Source organism: Acanthisitta chloris, unplaced genomic scaffold, assembly GCF_000695815.1.
Source record: "Acanthisitta chloris isolate BGI_N310 unplaced genomic scaffold, ASM69581v1 scaffold6637, whole genome shotgun sequence".
Lineage (NCBI taxonomy): Eukaryota > Metazoa > Chordata > Aves > Passeriformes > Acanthisittidae > Acanthisitta > Acanthisitta chloris.
The window spans coordinates 157,253-174,873 of NW_008680848.1; the positions used below are offsets into that span (position 1 = coordinate 157,253).

Here is a 17,621-nt window from a genome sequence, read left to right on the forward strand (position 1 = left end):
GGTATCCATACTAGCCAGTAACACTGGCTATTTCAGAGCAGTTTTCATATCTTCATACAGCACTATGGCACCATGACAAGAGCCCATGATCTTAAAACCCAAATTTTGGCACATAAATATTTCCCACATATTTTGGAAATCAAGTGCTCTTCTGAATATATTTTTTTAAAAAAAATATTTTTAAAATGGATTTTCCATTTTGGATAGAAGTCTTAGACAAAAGGTCATATTAAAGGGCAATTGGATTAGTAGTTTTCCATTCCAAATTGTTTAGCAAACTGCTTGCATAATCCCACATATATTAACCTTCTAGCATACATGAACAGTTTTATTATCAGGTTTTTACTACAGACTTGGCTTCTTACCAACCTTGCCAGCAGCATGAAAAAAGTCATTGGCCTCTTGCAGCAGGGATTTCCTTTCTTCCATATGGAAGTACACTTCTTCTCGCAACAGACAGACCTTCTGATTTGAAAGCTTTAGATGTTCTTTTTCTGTATAGTCCTCTGAAAGCAAGATCCTAAATGCTTCACCTTCCAGTTGCTCCACAGTGGAATTCCATTCCTAATAGGAAAAAAATTCCATTTTTATCAATTACATATAGAAAAGTAATATACTGTATGATAATAATACAGGCAATGGAAAATGCATATTGTTATAGGTCTAAAAGTTATAATACTTTAAAACAGTATTTCTATTAGGAAGTCTTTCTCAGTGAATCATGGTTTTAGTGACAGTTTTCAGCAGTGGCATTCTATATTCTTTGACACAGTTTCACAGGCAGCACTTGCGGTTCCTAGTGCGCCTGCTGGGAAAAATGATCTGAATAACAAAGACAAGAAACTTCTAGGTAAGACCACAGTCCCATGACAAGCAGCCCCTTAAGCCTAACTATTTAATAAAGAACAAATTAAAATATTGCCTAGATAATAGCTGCTTCCAGTGAGACAAGAGCTGCCTGGTAATCAATCAAATGACCCTCCCTTACAGTGAGGTGTGCTATCATCCTTGACGCTCTCCATTGCACATTTTCTCTGATTTCCTACATAAAAACACAAGTCCAGTGAAAGCATGTGTCTGCTTTATCTGATCATGAATGTTCCTAGTGGAAGTGACAGACAAAAGAGGTGTTTTAAAAAAGTAAAATCATACTTCAGAATTTCAAGCCAGTCAGAAACATTTCTGACACTTAATTGAGCTAGGTGCTTTAAAATGGATTCAGTTGGATCAGTACAAATTTGCATACAGATATTTTGTCTACATTGCACCACTTGGAAGCATATTTGGTTAATTAGAATTGATTGACTATTTAACTCCTCTCTCTTTTCAACTATGCATACTGACCCGACTTGTGCTTCTACTGCAGTGACCCAAATATACATCATATTGAGGGATTAAACCTTCATGAAGAAAACTTTTATCCCCTATGTGGTTTTATCTGTGATAAATGCTATTACCATATTCATTCTCCCTATCTTCTTTAGGCAATAAGGAGGTATTGAAAGATGTATCAGACTAGATAGCCCAAATGGAAATTATGTTTTTGAGTCAAGAGAAAAACACCATTTCACCTCCTTCCTATCTTGCAACTACTGCTTTGGTTGCATCTTTTTTTTCCCTGAGTTTTCATAGAGAAGACTATAAAACAGTAAAACTGTTACACAGTGTACTTTGTCCCTGCTGTACTTGTCAACACTTAAAATTGGTGCCTTATTATGCTGTTCAAAGCAAAAGGAGCACTTGATACTACACTGCAATTTCCCATGCCTAGGCAACATATTTCCTCCACTTTTTCTGGTAATCAGTTAAATAGAGGAATATTTTTGCAATTGGGAAATTGTCACAGCACCAAGCCTGACTGAGTTCAAGAGGTGTTCGGACAATGCTCTCAGGCACATGGTGTGATTATTGGGGATATCCTGTGCAGGGCCAGGAGTTGGACTAGATGATCCTCAAGGATCCCTTCCAACTCTGACTATTCTGTGAACATTTTATGCAAGAATCAAAGATGCACATGTTAATGCAACTGAAAGGAAACTGTTCATAATTAGCTTAGAATCATATACATATAGTCAAAACTTCTGAATTCAGTGTATTACAATGTGTAAATTATAATTACAGCAGGCAAGACTAATTATAAGAAAATGACTCAATTTGTAAAGAAATTAATTCCTGTAAGAGGATTTCACTGTAACAAAATTCATAAATCTCTTTGGTGCAAGGTGCCCAACAGCCGTTTTCAGGTGATCTTAAAGTAGAGGTTAAACTCTGCCTTGTTTACATTGAGGCAAGCTTCTTCTCTAGGCTGTCACACAACCTCAAACCCCCAATTTCTTATAGTAATTTATGGTTTAAAACACTTCACAAACATTACAACCTTGCACACTCTCTGAGGGTATTCAATTTTGTTAGACTCATTTGCTATCCTGCCTAAACATTACCCAAACTTGGTTAAATTTGCTATAATAGCTAGCAACAACTTCATTTTTATTCTATTCCAAAGGAAATCTACACATAAAAAGCCTAGACTTTCCATCAACAGGACACAAAAATTCAGTGAAAAAATCTTTATTAGTTTCCTCACTTCTTCAGCCTTCAACATTTTAAATTCATAACAATGTTTCAGTCAGCACTAAAATATTCATTATTCATTTTCCCTGAAAGGAACATGCAGCCTACTATTACTTTGACTTTGCAATTTATCAGGAAATGCTTGTGAATTCCTCTGACCTAGTAAAGATACAATGGATGTGACTACACTTAAGGTGCCTCCTTAGCTCATGCCACTATTCCTTTCCTCACAGGAGTAAGCCTTTTAAAAATTTGCTTTCACTATTCAATCTGGGAAGAAAAATGAGCTTTTCTTAGGTTCCTCAATTAATCAGGTATTTTTCAAGAGTGTTAAAACTGATGAACTAAACCTATTGTAGCTTTAAGTAAAAGAACTTTTTCTGCCTTCTATAATATCCAACAGTAGCCTGGGGGGAAAAATGCAGAAATACCTACAAATTTATCTTGTTATCAAACAATTATTGTGGAATAAACGGGCTTTTTGGTCCATACCATAAACATTTCTGACTTATAAATTTTAACTTTGAATTAAAACCTGAGAAGTTGTGTAAAAGTGTTTGCACTTGAATATTCTAGGGTTCAGCTCAGAAAACCATGAAACACATCTCTGACTACAGGTCATGGTCCATATAGTAGGCAAAGTAATATTTAAACCACAAGTCAATTAAATATAAAAATGTGTATTTTTCAGAATATGTGAAAAATTAGCTTATTCTCTCATATGCAAAAATGTTCACAACTGAACTTTTTCTGAGCCTAAAAATTTGCCTTTAATTAATTGCATCCATTGGTACATCCATAATTTAGCCTCTGTGAATATTTGAGAGACTTCTACCTTCAGGAACTACCAATATAATAATAGCATTCCCTCAAATTACAAATTACAAATAAATTACTGGGCACTAATACAAGTGCAGGGGGTTGTGAGCTGCTCTGACAATTCCCTTATGATCTGTCTTTTGGGAAGTTCAATGCATAGCATAGTGTATTTAATATATAAGGCATTACAGGAAAATCAGACACTGAGAAGAACCAGATAGATGAATGTAAATTTCTATTTGCTGCACACAAAACATGAATGTTTAGGTAAAAATAAAATTGTCCATAAAGAAAAAATATTTTTCATTACATGCTTTGTTCTAGCTATCAAAATACAGGAGTGTGTATTTTGTCTGCTATGCTATGAAATGCAATACTTGTCAAACTCAACAGAATGCCAGTCTCAGAATAACTGGCAGAAAGTGCTAGATAGCCTGAGTTTGCATCCATGCAGAGAATGGTGAAGGAGCATAGCCATCCAGGCAGAACAGAGAAGAGAGCTCCAGGCAGATGGAGAAGAGTCAAATAACTTTTGGATGTATCTAAGCATTAGCTGTGAGATCCTGGGAGGAGTGTAAAGCAGGTAAATGCCAAATTCTTAATCCTTATGTTAATGTCAACAAACAGCAATTAATAGCATCATTAGTGATATTTAATTTGGTCATTAAGAACCACCTTGAAACCTCATTAGAGCATGTTATTTCCTAGCATGGCTGCTCCAGACCCAAAAAGCATGCAGACCTATAAACCAGAGAAGTACTCTCTACAGTGCTACTAATCCTTAGTAAAAGGAAGACTGATTACAGCATTGTTCAGTCCTAAATATTGACAAAATGAAATTTAAGATTCTACTTTTCTTCATCTTTGAACTTACTTGGCCACAAAGTGGTGCTAGCAGTTCTTTTCTATGTCAAGCACCTCCAATGCACATAGAAATGTAACAGCAAGCAGTTAATCAGTACCAGCAGATATCCCTAATGAAATCTAATTTCCTAAATATACCTCTTTTGTGAAACCTTGGTGGGCAAGAGGGTGAGGGTGTGGAAAAAAAATCTTTGTGGGAGTGGGGTACAGGGACATCCTTTTAGTGTTTGTGAAGGCTGAGGGCTTTCTTTTCCAATTTTGACTCCTTTGGGATTTTTTGGTCTTGATTATTTTACAAGCTAGTGACTGTTTTCAGTAGTTTCACTCTTAGCAAGGTGAGGTTCAAGATAAGGTGTCAGCTTGAGAACATAATAAATCATTCTCCTTCTTTCTCTTAGCCCAGGCCGCTAATAAGATGCTAAGCCAGTAAATCCTTCTTAGAAAGGTCTTTGAACAATTTAAGCAAATAATTTGTCCTGACTTAATGCAACAATATATGTCAGTAAATGCATTGTGTGAAACTGTTCAGATATCAGAACTTTCTTCTATCTTACTCCCTGTGAGAACACTTAAACTTGTTCTGCATAGCTATTATACAGAAACATTTTGACAAACCCTCAAAGCTACAGTATACATATGAAATGTTACCTGAAAATATTTATTTAAGCTACTTTAGATCCTAATACAGAAATCCCAGAGTAGCTTCAGACTAGTTTACAAATGTCCTTATTACCTATAACAGAATGCCTTTAGAAATTCTCACTGCCATTCAGACAGTATGGGAAAGACACTAATCAAAGCCTACCTGTATTTTTTCAGCAATATAAAATATTTTAAAGCCCCTAATTTCTCTTTTGGAAACATCTGGGATTGGCATGAGGGAAGTAGACAAATGACAGCAGACATCAGCTATGCTCTGAGCAATGACCAAGCTAGAGAAAAGCATGCAATTAATTAATTAGCCAAGTATTGTGTAAGGTACTATTAAGAGTTACTCCTGAACACAAAATGAAATGGTTTCCACAACCATTTTCCATATTTTCTCTCATAAACAGATACAATAGTTGACTGAAATGATTAGATTTCTGAAGGCTTCTTCTAATTACATTTCACTCTGAAATCATCGTGGAATATTCACTTATTACAGCACTAGCTGGACATTAAAGGAATTCCTGAAGGGAATCCCAACTGCAAATTCAGTAATACTAGAAAAAAAATTACATCATATTTTTCATATTGCTAAAATTATTTCTTCCACTATATACACCATTAAAACTGGTGTCTGCTTTTATCTTGATAAAACATTAAAGAATCTGTCACTTTTTTAAATTGCTCAATAAAACAGAAGTGGAGGAATTTTGAAGGACTAATGCAGTTGTACATTTGAAAGGATGGACTTAATTTCTACTTATGAGTGTTATACAGTTCTGTCACATAATAAAAAGTTATTGTCAAGGGTACATAATGACTCCTGATTTCATGGAGAAATTGAGTTCTTGCAGAAAAAATATGACAAAAACCAAACAAATAAAATATAATTCTTATGGCTCTATACCACAAAAGTGCCCAGCAAATACCCACATGTATGGTAATCACATGCATATTTATAAAACCTAAGCCAACTAGAGCTCTGAAGAGCAGAACATGTTGCATGTTTTTATAGCAGAATGTTTTACAAGGTACTCGATGTCATTTTGTAGTGATGCTATCATTGTCTGCAATGCAGGAATTATAGATGTTTGCTTTACGGAAAGCTCAATAAATTGCTAGTATTGTTTTTTTTAAAATCATTCTGTTCCTAAACATATTCTTGCCACATTATATTTAATAACTTCAGAGGTGATTTGGAAGAAAATATAAAATAATTCCATAATAAAGTTTCTAGTTGCACAAAAAATAGCAGAGTGCTATGAAATAATGAGGAAAAGTCAGTTAACGAGATTGAGTAGAACCTTTTTTATGAAGTAGGCTCATTTGAATAAACCACCTACATATAATTTCAGACTTATCAGAAATTTATGGCATTACTGGGATGAAAGATTATACCCTATTAAGCAGCAACCCTGAACATAGTATCATAATATGATCATAGTATGCTAAGGGGTTGGAATGGACCTTACAGATCACCTAGTCCCAACCTCCTGCCCTGGGCAGGGACACCTCCCACCAGAACAGGCTGCTCAAGGCTTTATCCGACCAGCTTTGAACACTGTGGCAATATCATCATGTTGTATAACCAACTGAAATGAAAATATTATGGGAAAAGTGGCTTAAGGGAATTTTGTGCACTCATGTATGGGAATATAGAGAGAATAATATATCTGCTTCCAGGACCTGTGAAAAAATTTTTTAGGATTCTACCTAGTTCTTCACTGGCCTTCCCCAAACATTGGCATGGAATTAGTCAAGAACCACTCAAACAGAATGAACACTTCACACAACAGCACTGCAGTTCCAGAATACATATGAAGTTAAATCCTTCAGATCAGTGATGAGATGCTGAAGATTCGGGAAATTTGTTGTGCAAACATGATAGATGTTGTAAGCCTGATTTTGTTTAGTCAGTGAGCAAAGATGCCAAGTTCATCTCTAGGTTGTTACGTATTTCTGTGTATTCCAATCATACAGATAACACATTACTTTGTGCAGTGATGGCACTGAATATTAATCTGCTATTGAACAAATATTTACTGAAATACACATTTGACTAGTATACTTTATCTGAATTTTGTAATCAAGATGCCAGGTTCCTCCTTTATTCTGTTCTCAACACCTGCAGTGCTGAAAAAAGTGTGCAAGGCCCCATAACTCAGCTTTCTCAATTATGTTTGCAGTATGCAGTTCAACCTGGCCCACTTTTTGCACATCACAGGCAAAACCAATATGTTCAGGAACATCCCCATCAAGACTTTCATTTCACTCTGCTAGAACATGCTGCTTGTAAGAAAGGCAGAAGGCAAAAGGTAAGATGTTCTAAACCATAATTCACATGGAGGCATAACAAAACTGTTTAATGTTAAAACACTTTTAAATGTCCTGACAAAAAAAGAAGGCAATTCAGTAGAATTATATAAATGATCTATTGCATAACATTTGGGAGAAGAGTTCTTAGGTGAAACTGTAATAGTTAGACTCTGGATGTTCAACCATGAAAAGGATTACTGTGCAAAATGAAAATGTATATTGTTCTCCTTTCTGCTCTTACACTAACATTTCTAAATCAGGCAGCAAATTACAAGAATAGCTTTTCAAAACAGAACGTGGGGAAGTTTAATGATTATTTGGTTAATTCTAAAATTCAGCAATACATTAGGACACCTCAATATTTTTGTGGGTCCCTATCTATCTGGAAACACCCCTCAGCTTCCTCATTTACTGTTTATCTTGTGCCAAAGGTCTTTTCAGGCTTTGCAGAATAATTTATCTTTACATACTCATCTTCTCTACATGAAAAAAAGTGTTTTCTGACATGCTGCTTGGAGAAGCATTAGAAATATTATTGTATTCTGTTTGTATGAGAGCCCTGAAGCAGTTAAGTCTAAATTGTGCAAACAGGCAAACATATGACATTTAACTACAAAGCTTCCAATGAAACATAACATAACAATCATGAACCTGTTAGTTGCTGTCAACCCAATAGCCTTTTAAAGGGCACTTGCTTCTATTGTAATAGTTTTGGGATGAAAAAGCCCTACTGGGCCATATGGGTTATTCAAATTCAATTACTTGAAAATGATACACTGAGGAATCATTTGACCCAGCAACAGCACTTACCTGGTGACAGCACAATTGAGGTACCTAAAAAAGATTCTAAATACAAATATATAAAAAATATAAATGCATATCATATAAATATCCCTTCTTCTTATATCAACCTTTTCTTTAATCCCACCTTGCTTGTATGAGTGGTGGTAACAGATTTATTCTCTGGAAAACTGAATTAACAATGAAAATAGCATTTTCAATTACATTTAATCACAATAAATAAAATGGCAATTACCTCTTACAATCACATAGATAGTTCAGTGACAATTATTTATGGTAGAAACAGCTGGGGCTTTAGCCTTTTTGCACATTAAAATTTTGTAACAGTCTAATAAATTTGCTTTCATTTGTGGTTTTTTTTCAGTGTGGTTTAATATATAAATTACCAGTATGGAACTTGGTCATTAAACTGAAAACCCAACTAAATGACATCAAGGATTATTCTTCTTTTAACTTATTGATAGCTTTTAAAATTTGAAATGGGGAAAACACTGAGAAACATGGAGGCCTGCACTAAAAGAAGTGAAATGACTGAAATCAGTTCAATACACAGAAATATCTATCTTATGTACACATACAAAATATCTACTCCTATGTGTGATTGTTAAATGCCCAAGTTCACGTTTTGCTACTCATTTTTAGAATTGCTTCCCCAGCCACTTATGGTATTTCTTACCTTCACTCTGACTTCCATTTCTTCAAGCTCTTGAAGTAACTCTTCATTTTCCAATAGAGATGACCCTAAGTTTTGCTTCTGAAAGTAATCTCTGATGTTTTCCTTATACCAAGATGTTACCTAATTAAATAATTAAAAGAACTCAGTCAGCAAAAAAATTGAGACGTGATTGTCTATCTGTTAAAATATGTACAAGACAGTGTCATCAAAAAAATTTTTTTTTATTCCTTTCATTTTTCATTCCCAATGTTCATGCTTTTATTTAAATGCTTGCATTTGTATTATTTGAATGTTAATAAATGCAGAAGGAAAGAATTAATGCCAAAGCAAACACATTGGAATATATGTGACAAAATAGACAAAAATGGTATTCGTCAACTATGACAAGATTACAAACTAACACAGTAAAAGAAAAATCAAGCTATACCCACACATAGAATAAATGTATAGTTTTAACACCATAAAGATATTGTACACTCTCCTTTGAATCACAGTAACTTAGAAAGATCTCTTTGCAGTCAGTAAGAGACCACAAATCTGAGTACTTTTGAGCTAATAGAAAATATCTCTCTCTGCCTTGAAAAACCTAGTTAAGCTATTGAGATAATATAAATAATATAAAAAAATTATTACATCTTTCTAAACTTACTGCAGCGAGTATATGCAGCAAACATATGCAATATACAAGTGTATCTTCTAAACTGCACAGAATTACTTGCATTTCTATCTGCTTGATTCACAGCAGGTACCTCTCACTCTCTTTGTAAACAACACATGGCAAGAATTCCTGAGTGAAGCTTCACATTTTAAAATAGTAGCCAGAATGAGTTACTGGCATCAAGGGGACTTCCTCCAATCTTTTCAGTCTGGAAAATCACCACTATACTTTAATCATATGCAGCATACTAAGAATTTTTTTACTCTAGGTACTACAGATTGTAATAACACACTAGAGAATATTTTTTTGCTTTATTTGATCATGAAGAAGCTGTTTTTAATAAATTTAAGCAATTCTAAAAAATGAAAGAACCTTTAAAATGTGCTGCAATCATTTTCAGTTACGAATAAAAAAACTGGTCACGCTATCTCAGAAGTTCAACACAGCTAGAAAAGTAAACAAATTATTTTACTCCCAAGCCTTCATTTCTTGAGTATATCCTCCAGATGTGTACTCACTGATTGAAACATTTTACCCAGAAGTACGCTTTCACAGAACATTTACTATGGGTTCACCAAAATACAACGAACGAGTGGACAATAAAAACCTCTGCTAAAAGGGAATTAAAAATTCCTCTACAAATTAGAACTGTTCTTTTTTATCATGTATCTGCTTAGCAAAACAAATCAGTATTTCTGTAATGTTAAGTAGAGGAAAAAAGTCATTCTTTAACCCTGTTATAGCAATGTGTTCACCCCTTTACCACTTGGCAATATTCCTTTCCATTACAGTGAGTTTAATCAGTTGGCTACCACTACAGCTAATACCTTAGAGTGATTTCAGTTGTGCTAGTTTAGCTCTTAAGCAACAGCTGGGAATACTTAATTGTTTTTAAGCAAGAAACCCATGGAATCCTACTTTCAGTGATTTTGGTGAAGAGATGGGAAAGGAGACAAGGTTAATATAGATATTTGAAAAAGTGTTTTTCCTTGACTGGCTGAAATCTAAAATCAGTCCTGTTTTCCAAGAACCAGATTGTATCACTGTGTTACAACAATTATCTGCTCTGTTTGAAATTAATAATCTGTGTCAGAAATAAAAGGCTCTTCAACATTTTTCTCAGGTTGCTAAACTGCTCATTTTGCATTGATTATGGTCCAGGTGACTTCAATGTTTACAGCCTTTCATTGCCTTCCTGAATTTCCCACTGCCAATTCAGAAGCAGCAGGAAGTTTTTCAATAAGTAACTGGAGAAGGGTGGGGAGGAGAACACCAAGCCAACAGCACAGCTGAGCTTGTGGGTTGGACTTGTGTGGCTGCTAAACTCACTTCTCCTCCTTGACAGAACAGGGGGAGGAAGGAAAAGCCCATGCATTGAGTGAACTAAAGAGAGGGAGATCACTTACCAGGTACTATCACAGGTGAAACAGACTTAACTTGGGGAAAATTAATTTTCTGCCAATTGGAGAGAAACAAAGACAGAAACTAAAACACTTTCCTCCTACCCAGCCCTATTCTTCAGAGCCAGGAAGGATTCTGACCTACCAACAATGAAGAGACTTTGAAAGGATGTCAGAAACTCATTTAGTTTCAGGGTGTGGGGCTTTTTTAACACGGGGTCAAAGTCTGAGTTACACTGCTTGATTTTTTTGAAATGTCAGTTAAACTACCTTTATGAAAATTTAATCAGAAAGGTAACTCTCACTTAGATCAAGATAGTTTGTTTCCCATAAACCTGCCTAGATAGCAAATGTGGGTGTACTCACCTGTCCCCTGAGTTTTATTCAGGTCTTTTCTCTGCCCTTGATATGACCAAATACCATCAATAACTTTAATTGTCTCATATATGCATGACTGGACAGATTATGAAAAATTACTTTTATAAATCTTCTTAAAAAGATAACTAATTATGCACAAAATGGACCAATCCGCCTTTGATTTTCATTCATGAAAGAGACTATCAGAAAATATGATGCTAACACTTCCTTAAAGGAAGGTCAGATGCCCTTCTCTAGATGTAAAATAAATACTTTCACATATTGAAAGTTCTGAAAAAGAAACATGTTACGTGTTACAGTCATGACTATCAGATCACCATATTCCAATTAGAGAACAAAGGGAGGTGATGCATCTTTGGTGTTTCATATCTAGGTAATAAGGGATCTTTATTGGGAGCTTGCTTTTTCATTTAAAAGAGCAATGCACAGATTATGCAGCCTCCTGCATTACACAATTGTGCCTACCAAAACTAAAGAGTATGTATATATACAATGCAAAGAGTAAAAATCCACTCTTGTATCATACACAGTAGAGTGTGTCCCCAGTACTCTGCTTTCTCTGTATCCCCTAACTCCCATTAATGTAGTGGGAGTTCAATATGCTGTTCTGGCATGTGTAGCACCATTAGACATCAAGAAGAATTCAGTCCACATGAAGAGATTGGAATATTAAATACCAAATGTGCTGAAAGGCTTTGAGAGTTTAATTTCTGTTATCACTCAGGAATATATCCATAATGTGTTGGAGGCCAGAGAGAAAAATTTTACATAAAGTCTCTGAAAGTTTATTTTCCAGTGTTTGCATTTACATGGGAATATATTATTTGTCTATGATGGATGGATATTAATTGTCCATAAATGTACAGTTCATACATTACACCAGGTTTGACTGTAATGCAGAGACTAAACAGGTATATTCTGATAAGTATGATATTAAAAACCATTTGAATTTGTTTTTTCAAAACATGGAAAATATATCATCTTTAGTCTTGTTAGATTTTGATAGTTAAATTTGCATAGGTTCCTCCTTCTTAGCACAACTAATGTCCAAAGAGTTGGAACAGGACTCTGTGTCTTTTTTTAGTCAAGCTGGTGAAGGTATGTAGTGTTACTCTACAGAAATTAGAGGACTCTTACATTGCTGAAGTTACTCTGGTCATGTGAAGTACAAAAGAGAGAAAATTATCTGATCTGAATGCTAGGAAAGGAGGAATGAAAAGGAAAAAGAGCTGTAGGACTGGAAAGAGGAAGAGAAAGAATTATATGTACCTAAACTCTGAAAGGAAGGTACAAAAAAAATTGTATTTGAGAAATTCACTAAGTGGTGGGATCTAAGCTGGGTGGAACAAGAGAGAAACAGGTTGCAGGTGTGGAAAACCTGCAATCACTATAGTACCCTAAAGAATTTCGATTCAACTTCAAGAATAAAATACTCCTCTGCTTTCAGGCAGACCAAGTAACTAATCATACTTCTTCTTCTCTTTAACTGACTAGTCCAGAAACAGCCTGCAAAAGTTGTAATTGCTATTGCCAGTTACTGTTATCACTCATATGGCTAGAGGTTTGTTTGTGCTGGGAATTCAATTTGAAGGGAATCTAATTTGGTTTGAAGCACCACATTTGATAACTTACAGGAGGAATCCACACAATGGAAATACTGCTTTTGAAGATGTTACAGTTATATTAAAATACATTATGAGAAAGTTGTAGTTAAAAAGTCAAACATTAAAAAGTTAGGATCTCATCAAACAGAAGCAGCTGAGAGATATTGGCCTAATAAATATATTCAAACTCCTTTTCTGTCTGTTGCTAGGTGGGTTTTGTCTTCCTGCTGTGACTTCCCTTAATATTGTATGTCTTACCTGGTTCTCTTGTTGGTGCCACAAACAAATCTGCAGAACCTGCTCCAGTCCTTGGCGCTGATGCTTAAGAAATCTGTCCAGTTGCCGCCTCCTGTCTTGGAGCATTTCAAGGAGATTGTCAATTTTCAAGCAGCTGCTGTGGGCTCCCTGAATCAGCTCCGGATTTGCATTTGGCCCCTCACATTTGAATTCTTCTATGAATTCAGTTAGCTCATGGCTTTTGTTTAAAAGTGCAAATGACTTTTCCAAAAGTTCTGTAAGAATAGAATTTCACAAGGAAAAAACCCAATGTGTTTTGTGATTTATTATGTAGCATATTTCAAATATTAGAGTATTTTTCAAACTCTATTTACATACTCAAGCACAATGTATTTTCATGCAATCCATGAATATAAATGCTTACTTTAGAACGTATATATACTATGGATATTTCAATTTGGACAGCTATTATATAAACATACAAAGGTATAATGGTATTTGCCTATACATATATGTACCTATAATGGTACATATATATAAAGATATGATGGTGTACTGAGAGTCACTGAGACAAAACCCAGAAGTACTATTGTTTTCTCAAAACTGAGTTATTTTTGATGGTTTCCCAATGCTCAGGTAAGCTGAAGTAGAACTTCCTACCCTGCTTTCCGAGAGGGCCAGTAGCCTCTGTAGTTTATCATTAGTGATGCAAGCTAAGTTTAAATTTTTATCACTCACAGGAGTTGAAAAAAAAGTTATCTTACCTGGGAGCTGTCTCAAATAAACCATGAGTATCAGAAACTCTTACCTTCTTTCTATAATCTTTACCTATACACATTCAGGGTTAAAATTCAGTGGACTAGAACACTTTAATGACCTGCTACTACTGATGTGCCCGTTCATCTCATTGAAGTCACATACTACAAAATTTATTTAATAGACTATGATCAGTATTTATAAGTCTTTCATGTGAAAAGGGAAATTTTTTAAGCATGGAATGAGGTAGAATGGGAGGCAAGCCAATACAGAAGCTTGGCAATATAGAGGCCAAGCCAACATAGAGGCAAGGCAGACAGGAAGAAAAGTATAAGAAAGGAATGTTTGCAAGGATCTGCTAGTGAAGCAACCCCCTGAAACATTCATCTTCCCAGCTGAGTACACATACTGGTAATTCAAGGCAAAGCACCCTAAAACTTCACCTTTAGTGAAGAATACCTAGGGATGAAGCAAAGTAGGATACCTCCACTTCTCCAGTCACCAAGGGATCTCAAGAGAAAGTAATTTCTATCAGCTCACTGCAACATGCCTGTCCATTTTACTTCTTGCCTTCCAGAAAGGTAGCTTTAATCAGAAATGCTTCATTTCAGTCCATCCAAAATGTAATACACATAGAAAAGGATAAACAGGGACAGTTCATACATTTCCACCTTTTTTTATTCTGATTTGAAATGCATTTGTTTCACAACTTTTTTTCCCTGAAGTGATAATCATTTGTGATAAATTACTCATCACATACTCACAGCGCCAATACTTTGTAAGGATTGTATTTTCAGCCACTTTACTTTGGAGTGGGTAGATAGTATCCTTCTTGCAGAAAGCAATACAAACACTGGTTTTTATCAAATAGCTCAATATCAGTTTTCAAAATTTGATGTGGTTAAGATAGAATAAGAAGTCAATCAGTTGCAACCACTTTCCTTCATCTGAGGAAAGGCTTATCCCCATCAAAGCAGTGTCCCTCTGGCAAACCATTTCATCTGATTCTTACAGTTATAGACCCTCTTTTCAGCAGTAAATTACTGCCAGATACTTCAGGTTTAAATTGCTATACAGTGTGCACTTTGCTCCCATGAAGATCAATTTGGAAGATCCAAAACCTCTATTAGAGTTATCTGAGTTCAAGTGTCTATTCAGTCTCCTGAGAAGAATACCTGGTGCTCAAGGTAGCTAAAAATATTTAAGCTAGTGCTCCACTAGTGACTAATAAAGTATCATTGATATTCTGCCAACTGTTAGTAATCATATAACAAAATTTTATTAAAATTACAAAGATGGAGTCTTAAGTCTTATGCAAAATACAGAACCATATGGTGTCTGAAGCAGCCACATAACGAGATTTGTTCCAAAAATATTTTTTCCCTTTTTGAATTAAGAGCACCAGAATATGGTAGAAGGTGCTTCACATGAAAGCTCGAAAAAACAAAAAGAATTCATATGGAAGAATTTTTATGGGCAAACATACGTGCAGGAAAATTGTGGAAGGGAAGAGAGCACCATTTTTTCCAAGAGTGTTATAGGTCTAGCTGCAGAACCTCTTGGAACACATCAGACACTTCAATGGAGAAGTGAAAGCACAGCCCCACTCCTCAAAGGCAGAAGCAAAATGGGAATCACAGGGAACTACTGTAGGCCAAAAGATTCTGAAGCTGGCTACCTGCCCCCTCTATCTCATAGTTACCACCCTCACTTCATCAAAACCGCTTTAAACCCCATCCCTGGGCAAAAAAATAAAAACATGGTAAAAACTTTACCCTTAGCCATTCCCAAGAAACTGTAGAACTTTGCACAGAATTGTTACTGGAGCTGATTGGAAATTTTCTAATGGAAATTCCTTTGTAGCTCTGATGACTTTGATGAACTTTCCCATGGAACAGAAGTATGTTTTTAGGATTTGCTTGCCAATCAACACTAAAAGTCATTTAGGTTTCTTAGCAGCTCACCTGACCTGGACTGTCTTGAAATCAAAATACAAGCTTACCACTGGCTGCTCTGCAGCAATGAAGATAGCAGTATAAGAGAGCTAGCTTGAAATCAGGAGTTTCATATGTTTCAGGAAGTCTGCTTAAGAGTTATTTCACCGTGGTATTTTTCCAAATAGAACATTTTAATATTTGTTCTAATATTTAATTTTTTTTAATATGCACAGATACAGTAAAATCATCCTTCAAGGAGTCAGTGCACAGTCACATGCTATCAGGAGTGGAATACTGTTTGTACCTCTTGTATGATGTTCTTGTTGCAGAAGAAGTTCTCTCAAAGAGTCAATATTGTCAAACTCTTGAGCATTTTTCAGGAAGTCTTCAACTTGGTCAATTTTAACAGCAAACTGCATTAAGAAAACAAAGGATAGGATGAAGCACAGTATAATCTTTTGTGCAACTGCATCACAATCTCTGTATTACTGGGAAAGTTCATGATAATTTGTAAATGCTTGAAAAAAGGCGTTTTTAGTTGCTGCTAGATATGGATGCTTTGTGACCCCTATGTACCTTCTGGGTTTTTTTGAGATACTGATAATTGAAGTAAACCAAATTTCAGTTGACATAATCTGTAATTACACTTTGTCACTTTGTGAATCATCTTTCCTACAAAGCCTTATGCCAGTTCTGTACTAATTTTTTTTGTATAATACACATTGCCAGGACACAATAATTAATAACTATCAATCGTGAAGTTCTTAGGACAGAAGTACAGTGGTTGCTTCTGTAAATTATAGGTGGCACTGGGCTATTGTAGAAACAAAATTATCAGGGAGAATTATTAAACTCTTCAAAGCTTCAGGATGTGGGGACAATTGAATGTGAGGCTACACAGTGTGGGCACATACCTGCAGGGCATAGAATCCCTCTCTGCTTTAGCTCCCTGTGTGTATTAGTGAATTAGGATAAGAGATACAGAGAGATGGGTAAACAGGGATCATACAGTTGTAGTTTTGTGTCCATCTGTACATGAAAGACTCAGGAAAAAGAGTGGCAAGTTAGACTAGGGTTTACTTCACATAATTACAACTGTTATACAGATACATTGGTGTAAAACCTTCAGTGGCCAATCTTCAGTAAGCATTAGTGAAGGCACCTGAGAATTTAATTCTTTCAATACTAAATAATTTTAGTCACAAAGAGTGAAAGATATTCTGCAGAATGTCCATAGTCACTGAATTACATATTTTAGGTTTTGGTTCAGTTCTATTTTTCATTTTCACATCTTCTGTCAAGTACAAATTTTGGAGATATCACAACTAATATATTTCTTAAAGTCTACATGAGTTTTTTGCTCAGCTTCATCCTGTACTATGGAGAAGATGGAAAAGGAAGGATGAAGCTGGAGATTTTTGTTTTAATTGCTTCAACATATAGGAATACAATGGAAAATATATAACAGAGTAAAATGACAGTGCACAAGAGTAAGCAAGTAAGATGAGGGAGGCTTCACATTAAGACTAATTTGATTTAAATACAAACCTCCAGAGCATTTTCAAAGAACACAGAAGTAAGTTCCAGAAGAGTCTGTCGTTTCTCTAACATAATGATGAGGGCATCCCATGCATCCCCAAGAGTGTCTGCCATGGCATCATAGACCTGACTCTTGTCTTTGTTCTCTTCTGCAACTTTGTCTGCTTCATGCAGCAGGTCCCATACCTGGTCTTCCAAAGCCTGAGAAGAAAAAAAACAAAATCTCAAAACATAAGAAATCTATAAACGAAGTCCAAAACACTGTGCTAATACTGGTGTCAGAATACTTTTTCAGTGAGTCTGATAAACTAGCCACAAGTCTCTTACTCCAGCTTTATTTCCAATTCCTACTGATAGCTATTCTTGCATGTTTCTTAGCAAGCTCCTGAATTTCATCTGCATTTAAGAGGCAATATT

The 17,621-nt window shown here is 35.4% G+C and overlaps 1 protein-coding gene across 1 annotated transcript in view; it reads right to left on the minus strand.

Moving 5' to 3' along the window:
• Positions 1-17,405, minus strand: part of CCDC141 (coiled-coil domain containing 141) — a gene marked incomplete at its 5' end in the record, with an annotated part of 48,492 nt that extends 31,087 nt beyond the window's left edge. The window contains 5 exons of the mRNA XM_009077880.1: positions 370-564; positions 8,696-8,815; positions 12,994-13,247; positions 15,970-16,078; positions 17,214-17,405. Coding sequence (XP_009076128.1) covers positions 370-564; positions 8,696-8,815; positions 12,994-13,247; positions 15,970-16,078; positions 17,214-17,405 — 870 coding nt within the window. The remainder of the gene's footprint in view (positions 1-369; positions 565-8,695; positions 8,816-12,993; positions 13,248-15,969; positions 16,079-17,213) is intronic.
• Positions 17,406-17,621: the final 216 nt, after the last annotated feature.